The 14983-nt window shown below is 43.0% G+C and overlaps 1 protein-coding gene across 4 annotated transcripts in view; it reads right to left on the bottom strand.

The window, feature by feature from the left end:
- The window catches only part of LOC137281557 (uncharacterized), a 75645-nt gene that overhangs the window by 34462 nt on the left and 26200 nt on the right, over positions 1 to 14983 (bottom strand). For 2 of the 4 annotated variants that reach the window (XM_067812860.1, XM_067812863.1), the window contains exons 2-5: positions 2525 to 6553; positions 1627 to 1734; positions 912 to 957; positions 43 to 141 (exon numbers count right to left, since the gene is read on the bottom strand). In XM_067812860.1, coding sequence (XP_067668961.1) covers positions 43 to 141; positions 912 to 957; positions 1627 to 1734; positions 2525 to 6553 — 4282 coding nt within the window. Of the gene's footprint in view, positions 1 to 42; positions 142 to 911; positions 958 to 1626; positions 1735 to 2524; positions 6554 to 8353; positions 8417 to 9303; positions 9364 to 14983 lie in introns of those variants that run through there. The other 2 variants (XM_067812861.1, XM_067812862.1) reach the window with 2 other exon arrangements.

Below are 14983 nucleotides of genomic sequence, written 5' to 3' on the forward strand. Positions count from 1 at the left end.
GTTTCAACCACATCATCAGCAAGAGATGAGCCCTCGGCTTACCTGTGCACTGATTTCGTGTTCTCGACTGTAGAACAAGTGGCTGAAAATCTGTAAAGCCACAGTGAACCAACGGAGCACGCAAATGCCTTCTCTTAGTGCCTGCAAAGGATATTTACTGTGTTCGTGACCTGAGGCCAATGTACCTACTTTAAGCTCTCATGTCTAGATTAGAAACGGGGGAGGGGATTAAGCTTGTTCCGTATGTTTGTGTATGTTGGTGATGAAAAATGTGATCGTGACTACAGACATTAAAGCATGCACAACTTGCTACGATAGCAATCCTCGATCAGGGCCACTGTCGTTTCTGTACTGGCTGTTACGGAATTTTAAATGATGCATTATCCATGACACACTGAGCATGGGCAACGGAGCGTGCTCTGATCGAGGATGCTAACAAATGTTGAGCTGAACATGCAAGCGGTAACCTGTAATGGGATTACACAAATTATGTATACCGGGAATGAGATGGACAGAGATCAGGATTGCGTGAGTGGAGGGTATATATAATCCAAGATTAACTCGCACTAAGAATAAGCAAACCACACCCAACAACATCGAATGCCATTCACGAACACTGTCCAAAGAATGTCAGTTACAAAAGTCTTTTCCTGTTTTACATACATTTAATATTCGATGTATGAATTAACGGACTTAATGTTTAAATGAGAATGTCTCGTACAAGTCTGTATTAAAGCGGATTCCTAAATGAAAAGATAAAACTTGGTCTATTTGTAAATTCGCATTAAAAAAATACTGAATCAAATTAACGTGAAAAAATGGAACCACCGAAGTGTAACAAACACAGAAACAAGCAACAGACGGAGGCGTTTTCACAATCGAGACACCATGTCATCAAACATTCGTCTTACCTCGTCTGCGGGGGCCATCAATTGCTTTTCTCTTCAACTCTTGAGCCTGCAAAACACATTAACACTGGATAACTCTAAATGGTAGGATCACTAGAATCCTGATTGTGTGCTTATAAAAAAAAACACTTTTATTATGAACACACACACAAAGCACGAACGCACGCACGCACACATACACACATAATCACACACACGTATATCTTATATCATTTTCTAATACTAAGAGTACTTGTGTAAATAAAAAATATTAAGGCGGTTCCATGTGTGTTTTTTTCCATGTTGTTGGGTTTTTTACTTGTGCAGCACAGGGATACCACATCTGAATGTGAGGTTGTGTGTTTCGTGTTAAGGCGAGCAGGGCGAATACACAACGTGCATAAAGAATACATGCGTAATGACCGTCATTCATATATCCCTCTGCCGCTGAATCATAAGCTTGGTGATGACTCACCATAAATATTGCATATAGTTTTGTCCATTTCGAAACTCACTTTTTCTGCTAAAACAGAGACGGTACTGTAACCAATATGCATAAAGATAACCTGATGCTTCACGTCAGTAGCAGACGATTGCCAAGATCCTTGACAAGAATGTCTCATGTTGGTAAACAGTTTCTTATTCTTTTACAGGATAAGCTTAATTTTGTCTGAGGCCTGTCTCGCGGACGCCTGATCGTATTTGTGGGTTGTGTCAAAAGGACCAAACCAAGACAAACCCTTCTGCTCAGGTTGGACAACGTCCTTCTCGTCGGGGACGGGGGTTGCTCGAGTCGAAGACGACTGTCTGCGCTGTCTTCGATCCTGTCAATCTTTATGACAGCTCGCTGAAATTAATATTGATATTTAGTAGGCAGAGATAACCAGAGCGCCGAGCTTAAAGAAACAGGGATGCAGAACAAGAACCGTGCATCAGATTCGGTGGCATATTCATGATGGGTTATGAGCAGTCGTCTGATGTGATATATAGCACATTATTCACCTCCTCATGGTGTGCACAGCCTACAAACAGCCTGTGCAACCTAACGAGTTTATCGGCAAATCAACGGTTAGATCTTACGATGATGTCGTACACAACTTTCATCGCAGTGGGTATCACCGATTCTGACCACATGGCTACCTCGTCGCCTGTCACAGTACGAATCACATACCAGAATCCCAAACGTATAACAAAAAGTGAATATTGTTCTACGATATAGTAACTGACATTAAAATTAAACGGACAGAGACTTGGAAAGCAACTTAAAACTATCGGTTTATGCGAATAAGAACGGAAGTTGACGTAACACCAAACAGGTCATCGAATCTGACCACCCAGGCCTCGTTACTCCAATCGATCGTAGTGCTAAGTCTCGTTAAAGTATGGGAGTGACGATCTTCAGAGCGCTACGATAGTATTGTGGAACGACCCCGGATGCCTCCGATCCCTCTAATCGTCCTTCCGGACAAGATTTCATTTTGTGGATTAGCGTGTGGTGACAAAATTTAGTCAACAGTTACAACACGCCTCAGAAATCCCCATGCATTTGATAACATTGGACCACTTGGCTACTCGCGCCCCAAAACGTACAGGTATGAATTCATTCTCTAACTGATCATGTTGAACAGAGTACTCACCCGTAGTGGCCTTTCCTGTCTTGCAACGGTGGTAGTCTCCTTCTTTTTGGTCGGTTCTGCTATGATCTCCTTCTGTGTGTTATGTTTGTCCACCTCAAATCCTTCTGAGTCCCCTGCTTCTTCCAGCAGTTTGTCCTTCTTTGAAATCCGCACCGGCTTCCGCTTTGCCTTCGGTGGCTTCTTCACAGGAACCTGCTTCTGTCGTGGACGCAGACCCTGCTTCTTGTAGTTCCTAACCAAGGATGCTTCTTCCATTTCATGTATTTCCGTTGTAGCCTTCAGAAGCTTGTACTTAAGAGGAGCTGCCAGAAACTTGAGTTCCTTCTTTCGTGGGGTCGTTTTACTCAACTTGGCAATCTTTCTGATATATTGACTAGATCTCTTTTGCGATGCCTTTGTAGTGTCCTGCTTTTGTTTCTTTGTCGGTGTGGATTTCGACTGTTTGTTCCCATTCCTGGTGTTGGAACTCTCTTTGTCTTGACGTACTCCTTGACTAGAAGAGGATTCATTGTTCACACTGTCCTCTGGAACAACTTGAGTTGAGTCGGAATGTGCTCCAATTTGGTCCTTATTTGAATGAACAAAGGGCGCAACGTTGGCTACGGGGATATTTTTTTGATACATTGACGGTCTCTCAGGCAACGAATTCCTTCTCATAATCTCAGGCCGTACATATTTCTCACCCGGCCTCACTTGCCCATCAGTCGTTGCTTCAGCTGAAGGTGGAGCAGGCGGTTTTAGAAGAATCTTTGCACCATCCTTCTCCTTCACAGCTTTATCTCCTTGCTGTACCCTCTGAATATTCTCCCCGCGAACCCCAACAGCGCCAGGAACTAGTCTATTCTTAACAGGAGTTGCTGGAGGATCGAGCTGCGGTGGTTCATTGTGTAGTGAGGCATCCTCCGGAGGGGGAATTTTGTCGTGTGGGCTAAGAATTGGCATTTTAGGAGAAGCTGGACTGGATGGGGAAATCGTGGGCATCTTGAACACACCATCCATTGTACGATGAACATGATGAGGAATCGAGCTAGGAACGTGGCTTGCCACGCGCTTCTGATCTTCATCTTGGCCAAAAGCATTCAGTATCCTGTGCTTTTTGGACAATATTTTGTGTGGTCCAGGACGAGGGACGGATTTCGGTGCAGTTTTTTGGCTTTGGTCGCTATTGCTGGTGGACGTCGGTATAGCTATTGTCAGCGGCTCAGTGTACTTGGCCATGTTCATCTGTTCATCCTTCTGGGTTTCAGCAGCAGCAGCGGCAGCAGGCTGAGGCTGGGACTTCTGAGCTGGGGCTGCGGTCACACCCGTGATTTGAATTTCGGGGGTAGATTGCGATGCCTCGGGTCTCTGAACTTCCTGTTGTTCTGATACTGGGGGCTTGTACAGGGTTGTGCTTATAACCTGAGACTTGGGAACATTCCTCTTCTCATGAGTTGTAACAATGTATCCATTACTACTGGGTAGCTTCATTTCATAAGAAGGCTTACTTTGAGTAACATTTGAATGAGATCGAATTGATCCATGATATCTGTTGTCCATAGATCTCTGCTCTTCTTTCTTCTGTGGATAGAACGCCGACTTGGCGGTAACCATGCTCTGGCTGTAGACAGAGCTAGCTATTGTACTTTGAGAACTTGGTTTACTGTAATACTGATTCTGCGGAGGTCTCTGTGGCTGTTGTTGTTGTTGCAGTTGTTGTTGCTGCTGTTGTAGTTGTTGCTGCTGTTGAGGGGGAGGCGGCGGCTGTTGATGATGATGCGACATTGGGTGCTGCATGAGCTGATGTTGCTGCAACGATCGTTGATGAAGCAGCTGTTGCTGATGTTGCTGCTGATGTTTCTGCACTGAAGGATATATTTGATGATGAGGCTGAGGTTTATGATTTGCACTGGAACTGACGCTACTCTGAGGCCCTGATTGCCTTTGATGACTGGTCTGAGATGAAATATAGCTACTGACGGGTTTTTGATAGGAGTTTGTAGTATGTATATCATTCTTTATTCCATATGAGGATGATGTGTTTTGGCTATAGGACATGGCCCTTCTGTAATCAGATGCGTCAACATAAGATCCAGTAGCCTTGGAATACACAACACTTTGACTAGAAACGTGGAGTTGCGGAACAGTAGTCTTTTGCGGAATCTGACTGGGGTATGCATTTATTTCAGGGGGTGAGGGATAACATGTTTTTTGTTCCTCGTATTTTGGCTGCAGACGAAGAGGCGACTTAACTGGCCCTTGGTTCTGGAAGCCTTCCACTTGGGAAACATTTGCCTCATGTGCCGGATAATATATATTCTGTATTTGCTCGGTCTTTGGCTGACTATGTTCAACTTTCGGTTGCACGTGTCTTTGACTCTGATACGCATACTTGTTCCCTTTCATATACACATTACTTTGGCAAATATTCTGCTGTAGCTTGATATCAAACATTTGATCAGTCTCAATATCATATGTGTATTTTTGTCTCTGAGGAGCAGGAGCTGTCATCAACACCTTGCTGCCTACCTCTTTAGACCGTAGATCCACAGGAATATCAGGTTTGACACACGGTTTCTTCATAGGAGGCACTCCTCTGTTATCAGTTTCAGACAATCCATAGTCTATCGTCGTATCTGCACATCGCTTTCTAGTTTTAACTGACAGATCTAATGGGCTTTCTGAGGCGGCCCTAGAGATCAGGCTATTATCAACACTAGTCAAATCTAAAGGCATCCCAGTCTGAATAGAACCACTTTTCACAGGCTGCATCACATGCTTAACTGGTGGTTCTTTGGTCTCTGTCCTTCTCGGAGGGTAATCCTGTCCACGAACACTCACACCTTGGGATGAAGTAAGTGGTCTAGAGCTTTGGTTGCTTGGCACAGAATATACACTATGACGCTTGTCGCCACTGTGTGGTACAGAGGAGTGTTGGCTGCTTGGATTATAGTGATGATGAGACGAGTGGGGTGTGTTGGGCATTTGATTTGAGCGTCTTAGTGCCTCAGAAGAAGCTGAAGATGTTTGACTGTAAGATACTGGGATAGTGGATCTCGGCATCGCGTAGCCACTTTCACTTAATACTTGACGTTGTTGAGAACCAGTGGGACTCTGAAGAGGCCCGTATTGATTTGACTGACCCTGGTAGCCCTGTCTGATAGGGGAATGTCTACTCATGGCATGCATTGCACTCTGCATGGAACTAGATTGCACAGGCATGGGCATTTTCATTGCCTGACTTACTGGAGTCACTGCACTAGAATGCGGGTATCCAGGTTGTTTAGGCGACTGAGATATGCTGTTCCCCGTCTGATAGCCCATGGCCACAGATCCCGGATACACAGACCCGGAAGACCTGGGGCTAGGAATAGGACTGTGTTTGTCCACAGGTGCAGCTTCATGTATATGCTGCCTGTAGTCAGAAGACTGTTTTAACTTAAACACGCCAGTTAATCCACCCCGATTCTGAACGCCAGTTTGAGGTATTCCAGTTTGTATTGAACTAGGGTATCCTGAAATAAGTCCAGAGTCGATGGCTCCAAGTTGAGAAGACGGAACACGTTGTTGACCAAGAGATGGGTATCCAACAGTGGTCAACGGTGGAACTCTCTCAGGTCTGCTCGTCAGAGGTAAACCATTTTGTATAGACCCGCCTCCATACGAAGACACATGTTTCTGACTTTCCCCAGAGATGGCACTATTCACTGAAAGACTTTGAGGCTGTACCGTTCCGGAGTGTCCTGAATGGGGTCGTGGGAATCGAGGACTGGTCTCCGAGGATACACTGTTGCCATAGTAATACAATGAGCTGCTCTGTGACGTCAGGGTGGAATTATGTCCTTGAGTTGAGGCATAAGCAAGTGGTGGAACAATCTTTGACTGAGTCACCCCGGGGACAAGCGTGCCCCTGGATAAGGATGCAGGCTCAGGCTGTGGCTGTTGTATAGGGTATCCTGTGTATTGGGATTTTCGCTGATCCACCATTCCCATTGCCAATGGTGGCATGCCTTTAGCTTGTTCCTTGTGATTATACATCGCGGTGGCTATCTGAAACAAGGACATAGACGGTGACTAAATGAACGGTATTGTCCTGGCTAGACGTCAGGCACATGACCACAGTGAATCATAGACAATTTCGTTGAGTCTTCCTTGACTGATATTTTAGTGCAAACTTATCATTCGTACCGACATGCTTACTTTGTTCGTCCATAAGGCTTGGACTCGAGAACCGAATACGTTGCAAAATAACCAATAGGTTCATTATCACATACCATACGTCACAGGACTCTCATGCATCTTTAGTGTTTCACACTTGCGTCTAGCAACCCATACCCCTGAGACCAACGTGGATATCATTTTTTCTTCAATCGAAACTTGGGTTTCATGCCAAGGGAAATTTAATCAAATGAATGACGTCAAGACTGAATAGTCCATCCTATACCATCATCCACATCACAAACTGGATACAAATTGTTAAGTCTATCCCTGTAAACATTCGCTATTTATTGATATCATATGTAATATGCAGATGTTCTTGAAGACACTTCTCATTCATGTAAAGATATCACACATACACACAAACACATATATAATATTGTAGTACACCATCCATAACCATATGTCATAATCATAATGAGTGAGTGAGTGAGTGAGTTTAGTTTTACGCCGCACTCAGCAATATTACAGCTACATGGCGGCGGTCTGTAAATAATCGAGTCTGGACCAGACAATCCAGTGTTCAACAACATGAGCATCGATCTGCGCAATTGGGAACCGATGACAGGTGTCAACCAAGTCAGCGAGCCTGACCACCCGATCCCGTTAGTCGCCTCTTACGACAAGCTGAGTCGCCTTTTATGGCAAGCATGGGTTGCTGAAGGCCTGTTCTACCCCGGGTAGACCTTCAGGGGTCCATAATCATAATGACATATATTGAACAGTATACGTACACACGCACAAACACGTGAATGCATACAAATAAAATGAACCTATATATACCCCTTTAAAGGATATATGGACCGTCACTATACAGTCATTTTAACAATGCGGAAGTTATTTGACAGATATATTGCAACATTGATATTCCCAACATGCCCTTAATTCACATCCTTCATGATTCGAATGTCAACGCCAGCATCATGTTATCGTCTAACGTTAATTCTAATTTTACACGCTCGTTTAACGTAAAATGAAAAATTGTTACCACGATCAGTACGTATTATCAGCAAGCTTTACAACATATATATCGGAACAACGAAAAATAATCCTTTCAAAGACACCACGAACTCACCGGTAGGACGCCGGCCGATAACAACGCCACACAAATTAGACAACTGACAAAATTCAAGATTCAAATTATGACATATTTCCGGCAACGACACCAGCGCAGTCCCTTGCCGAGAAGGATGTTCACTCGTTCAACGAGGAAAGTATTCCCACATGGCAACCAACGCAATGCGGTTACGGCGAAATCCTGAGTTTACTCTGAGAAGGAACGACGCCGATGTACACAAGTGGACTGCGTCTCAACTCGAGCAGTAATAGTTCCCCGTGAACTTATAGCACAGCACGTATCAAGCACGGTCGGCCTCTCATTACAGATCCAGCCATCCCACTGTGTCCAAATCGCATACATCTGAAGAAGACTCTTCACACGCGGGCTACAAAATGCAAGCCGTGACCTTTGGAAAATCGATTGGGCTAGAAGCCTACAGAACAGCTCGGAGCCTCATTATGTTCTTAGCTCGAGGCCCAAAGCGAACTGTATTACGTCAAAACATATCGCCGCTATCGATAGAATGAACAAACAGCAGACGACTCTCGCTTGAGAACCGTTACATCGCTTACGTCACATCCTACACATGGGACCGATAGCAGACGATAGATTTGAGGAGCAGACGTGACGGTTTTGTCAACAGACGTTCGTACTATATGGTGGAAATAAAACTAGAAATGTGAATAATGAAATGGAATTGGATCGCATCGTTGGAAGGATAACATAATGATCAACTAATATTTATCATTCACAGAACCTCAAAACTCAAGATAATTACGATCACAGGAAAATGTGATCTAAATTGCGAACTAACAATTACTACATGTTATGCATACAACGTTCTGAGTATTGGGCATGGTGTTGAAACTAGGATTTGGTTGTAACACGGATATAAAAATACATGAACACAATACGCCCGTGTAATGATTCAGATCCGGCACATGGAGAAACGGCAAATGCTTATCTAGATTTACGTTACATGGGTCTTGAACACCGGGTGTTCGCCATGACGAGCGACCATCAAGGCACATCACACAAACGCTGATACATAAATATGGTTATATATGGTTATATATCCAGGCTCACATGATTCAGAGATGACAACCCGTATTAAAACCTAATGTGAGCTCCTGCCAACGAGACCACTGTTCTGTAATATTATGATCAGGCCGTACACAATATTGTTTATTAAGTTCACTGTTTCTGTGTACATGATACGGAATGGTGCGTGAGTATAGAAATGACATCAGACACTATTTATAACCAACCTTCCCGATATCGCAAAGCTAGATACCACAAACCACTATATTCATAAACAGTCGTGTCCTCAAACCACCCATCACCGCCCTTGTAAATACCAGCCCTAGCTCCACTCCTAACGCTAGGAAATGTCGACAGTGTTGACGAGTTTCTACATAGACATCGCCGACCGCCCCCTACCAAAAAACAAACATAAAACCACAACACATGCTTCTAAAAGGAAAACGAACGATCGCTCGTAAGAAACAGTCATTCGCCTCACCTGCTTCAAACACCATTGAGAGCGTGTTGTCAGCGTGACACGGCGCGAGAGAATGCGAGGTGTCCCTTACCGCGCGCATGATAAGTAAGCAACCGAGTCTACCAACAACACACTACGCTGTAATCTTTCTGTCGCGTCGTTTCCGTTTCAGAGGTCAGAGAGCGTCCCACATTCCCGCAGCCACTCGAGGCGCAGGTTCGCCCTGATATGTATATTTCATATGTCTGGTGTTTTAATTGATTGCCGCCCGGCGCAATACCATGCGATATTGTGCTGAAAGCGATGCGTGGAAATATCATCAATATATCGATGTAGGGTTTGTACGAATACTTTGTGCCTGAATCGATGATAAATTAAACAACTGAATTTATGAGCGGTTCCGTTGTTGGTATTGTTTCGAAGTTTGTTAAAGACGATGTAGTTTTACTGGCTTGTTACTGGTAGCTAGTCTAACAAACACACTATATCAGCGCTCGCGTCCTATAAAATAAGGGCATGTTATGAATATAGCGATGCTTTAATCTGTATGCATAAATAGACAATAATTACGTATAAACAAGGTAAATGTTTAGACATGTTTATACGGCCAATATTGATGCATGCTTCGACAGTCCCGTTTTCATTAAGCACACATATTTGATCATTCTGATCAAAGAAAGGATACAACATTCAGGTTTATGAAGATCGCAGTTAATTTGACATTGTTTAGCCTGACAAGTTTAATTCTCATTTAATCAGTATTTTTCAAGTTCTTAGAGCAAGGTATATATGACATAAAGTCGAAAGCCGTATTTATTTATTTATTTATTTATTTATTTAGTTATTTATTTACTTACTTATTCACTCACTCACGTATTTAATGAGGTCATTGTTTAAGCCGATTTGTAGCAATACAAACGCACTATTACACAGGTTCAAAGGTGTGAGAATCGACCCAGCATCATCGGTGTCATAAGCTATCGCTACACCCATTTGACTACATTATGACACCCTTTTATTAGGGAACAGATTAACCTCACTCACATAGTATTTCTGTGAATTCAGTGATCGACATCATGAGCATCGAATATAAATGGGTTATGATGACCTGTGACATCTTGACATTCCAATCCAGCCAGTCGCCTCTGAAGATAAGCATGAATTGATGAAGACTTATTCAAACCCGGATCCTTCAGGATCCCAAGACGAAACAGGATGAAATATTTGCGACCAGCGGACATTCATCTCGAAGTCGACTTAACCTTGTTGTGGTATAGATGGTCACCGGATGTCAGTTAATCGCGGCGAGGTATGTATCTGTGTACGAACAACAACACTGTTACATAACAGAGATGATCTCCAGATTATCTTCGGATAACTGAAATCCGACTTGGGCAGCGTATCAAATTAATCAACGGTAGGTAAACAGTGTGACAATTCATTAAATCTTGCTATATTTCGAGGATATAGTATTCCTTTCAGTTCCGGTTATAACGAACCTATATTCAAGGGATATAATGAGTGTAAATCTGGCTATGGGAGTAACAATTATATACATCTACATTCACTGGACTTAACGATTTTAAGAAATGTTAAAAAGTAAATAGTAAACAATACGTCCAATGATATTCACTGTAACAAATTCTTGAGAAAACAAAGTAGTAAACAAATATATATAAACACTTCGGATATAGCGAACATACTTCTAAGCAAATGATAAGTCGAACTAATTGAGTCGTAAAATCAACTTGTACAGAGGTTACACAGCACTTGTTGGTGCGTCTGGTTTGAGGGCAAGTACCGTCATAAAACGGGACCGCAAGTGTTCCAACGTCACCGTTCAGCTGCCGTTTTTTGTGTGATTAGCACCCTCTATAACATGTGTAGCAACCTGAGTCTTCACAAGTAAGAATTATCACATAGAAGTGTTGCTGACGTATGGAAACCAGCCCTTCCTTGCACTTACTTCCTCGTTTGCCTCCACTGAAACGTGGCGTGCCACGGGGATGCACAGAACTGGGTCTGACTAAAAAAGATCGATAATCGGTAATATCCGTAGATTGGGGGAAAAAAAGTATTAGTGAATATCGCTATGAAAATTCTGTCCTTGATAATATCGTACATAACATAGTTAATATATGAACAAAAATAGGTTTTAATTTACTCAAACAATACATAAAGGTATTTCGGTCTTTGTTCACGGGGTGCTTTTAAATTATGTTCATGACTGATTTGGCAGTAACCCATGAATTGGCATGTCACAGCTCATCCGTGGTATGAACTATATTTATTATATTTATTTATTTCGGTTTTCGTGTGTGCGGACGTGTGTGTGTGAAGGGGTGGGGCGGGTGGAATGGTGTTATTTTGCTCAAAGTTTCTTTTCCGATATTTATCGATGATTGATCGGTAGTTTGCTAACCGTTATTGATCCGTATGATCTATAGCAATGCCCCCTGCATAGTACATGCATACTGAACATCGCTGCCACGTGAGGGGCGATCGCCAGCCAGTCGCGTAGAGCCGCGTGTTTCTCACACTTCGTCCATGAGGAATCGATTACGTTCATAGATTACGTTCATAGATTACGTTCAACGATTACGTTCATTTCATTTTCTTATATAAGCTGAGCTTGTGAGTGAGTGTGTGAGTGAGTTTTAGTTTTACGCCGCACTCAGCAATATTACAGCTATATGGCGGCGGTCTGTAAATAATCGCGTCTGGACCAGACAATCCAGTGATCAACAACATGAGCATCGATATGCGTAAATGGGAACCGATGACATGTGTCAACCAAGTCAGTTTGCCTGACCACCCGATCCCGTTAGTCGCCTCTTACGACAAGCTGAGTCACCTTTAATGGCAAGCATGGGTTGCTGAAGGCCTATTCTACCCCGAGACCTTCACGGGTCAGCTGAGCTTGTGAAATTTATGCATTACAGTTTAATCGTTCTAAAGAAGCTAGATGGGTATAGGGTGTGTGTGATTTCATGTAACGCCATTCACAAATTTCCCTCCCTTACACATATAAGTATCCGCTTATCACATGTTCGAACCTTGCATGCTTCGACAAAACTGAGTCTTCATCCTGTTTAAGTGTCTTCCTCCTCATCTTGAGGTTGCAAGAGAGTGCTTATTGTTTTATGCCGCTATTCTCCATAGTCCAGCATTACCACGGTGAGGGACACAAGAATTGGCTTCACACAGGGGAATCAAAACCGGATCGTCAGCAGGCGCTATAACCATTGGACTTATCCAACGTCCCGGAAGGATACAAACTCATTTAATATTTAAAGCAGTGTTACGGCAAACTTGAGTCTGTAACTCTTGCGTATACATATATAATGGATATTGGACGTGCGCTATCGTTATCTGATACGTTGACAAACGTCTTTTGGGAACAAAATTCCCACGACCCAAAGGAACATAAAATCACGTACAAGCCTATATGTAAGTAGCATCGCATTGTCTGGCTCTACCTGATGCATGACTACGTCTGCATAACAGGTAATTACATAAAGAAATGTACCTAGGGCTTCTCAAGAAGGTACGTGTGTGTCTTTAAGAAGCGCACCCAAGACATCTTCGGATGAATGGTTCATAAAACATGCATGAGTGTGTGAATGAGCTTGTGAGTTTTTGGGGTTTTTTTTACTCAACACTCAGCAATATTCCAGCTAAATGACGTGAGGACCAGACAATCCAGAGATCAATAGCAAGAGCATCGATCTGCGCATTTGGGAACGAATGTGTCAAAGAGTCAGCGAGTAAGACCACCCGATCTCCTTTGTCGCCCTTACGATAAACATGAGTTACAAAAGAGCAGTTTAAACCTGGGTCTTCAGGGGTTCAACATGCATAAAACAGTTCTAATTTACATGACACTTCTGTATGCATGGCTTGCTTGCGAACATATCTAGATTTGTTTGTTTAATGTTCAAAGTCGCACTCAGCAATGTTCTGTTTATGTGACCATAGTCGGTATATAATCATGTCTGAACCAGACAGTCCGGTGATTAACAGCATGTGAATCGATCCATGCAGCTTGGTCACGATGACATGTGTCAGTCACATCTGCAAGCCTCAACGACCAGATCCTGTTAGCTGCCTCTTATGACAATTATGCATTCCTCGTCAACCCTCTTTTAACCCGGATCTTCTAGTAGGTACAGACTATTACATTCCAGTGTTGCGAGATGCTCGCGAGTTGTCCTTTTTCTTCACCATCTGACACTTGTGATGACATTGTTTCAAACTTAATCTACTGCTAGAAAAATAAAAGGGATCAAGCACAAGAGTATACCTTAGTATCGCTTTCTCTAGCTGTTTTAATAATGACGCGCCATTTGAATTACAGTGTGCGTAATACGAGTTTCCCTTTTCCATGGTCAATGCACGTGTTTATTTACCCGAACAACTCCATCTGACATTTACGCCCAGAAATAGATGCTGGGGTTTTTTGATTGTTTTTGTTTGTTTGTTTTTTGTTTCTGTTTTGGTTTTTTGGTTGTTGTTTTTTTCTCCATTTGTGCTCTCACTTGTAATCACAACCTTTCACTGAGAATGTCACCGATGTGAGGTTAACCGATCTGCAAACTTTCGTGGTATTTATTATCTATTCATAAATTATATACTAGGTGATAACAAACCGAAACTCTACCCACTATAACCCAGGCAATTCTGCAATGGGGATTACACTACAGCTGTCACTGACTTTTATCCACTTATCGAGGCTAGGAGCATTGTATGTCCCTCTTGTCCTCATGAATTATAACTAGACACAGGCTTGCGGACTACGATAAAATCTCTCCACATAATCATAAATCGCACAGTGACATCAAAATAACAGTGAGTTTAGTTTTACGCCGCACTCGTCAATAACCCGCTGTATGGCGGCGAGATGAAAATAATCGAGACTGGACCAGACAATCCAGTGATCGACTCCATGACCATCGATCTACGCAGTTGTGATACGATAACGTGTCAACCAAGTCATCCAGACTGACCACCCTATCCCGTTAGTCTCCTCTTAAGAAAGACAATCAATTTTAACCCGAATCTTCGCGGGTTTAACAATGAGTGAGGTGGGTTTACGTAGCCTTGCTCCAAACCTGTACTGAAAGCTAACACTAGGGAATCGAGCTTCATTCACACATCAATACACATGTGAGGGAATGAATCTAGTTTTACACCGCATTTAGAAATCTAGTTTTACAATATTTAGCAATATTCGAGCAACACCAGGACGGGGGACACCTGAAATAGTCCTCGCATACTGTTCCACTGTGGGGAATCGAACTCGGGCCTTCGGCTTGTCGACCGATCGCTTCAACCACTAGGCTACTCATCTGTATTACACCTTGAATTTGTAAGCGCTTTACATGGGTTTACGACTCAAGTTTACAGCTCAGCGAGATTGTTTATTTACAATGGTCCTCATTAGGAAGCTGTCTCATCTAACCCCAGTTTTCGCGTTTCATTCACACTTGACTGCAGATGAACACCATTACCGATGATAGTCTCCGGCTGAATGCAAGTCGGGGTATTAATGCCTCTGACATCAGTAAATGGGATTCTCATTCATGCGGTTAAAGCAATCAAGGCTATGTTATTTGATACGGAGATCGGAGCATTACGTCATACCCGCGTAAGGAGGCGAGGAGCTCGCTTTCAAGCGCCACCGTACGTAATGAGCCGGGCT

The sequence above is a fragment of the Haliotis asinina genome, chromosome 4 (genome assembly GCF_037392515.1).
Source record: "Haliotis asinina isolate JCU_RB_2024 chromosome 4, JCU_Hal_asi_v2, whole genome shotgun sequence".
NCBI classification, from domain to species: domain Eukaryota; kingdom Metazoa; phylum Mollusca; class Gastropoda; order Lepetellida; family Haliotidae; genus Haliotis; species Haliotis asinina.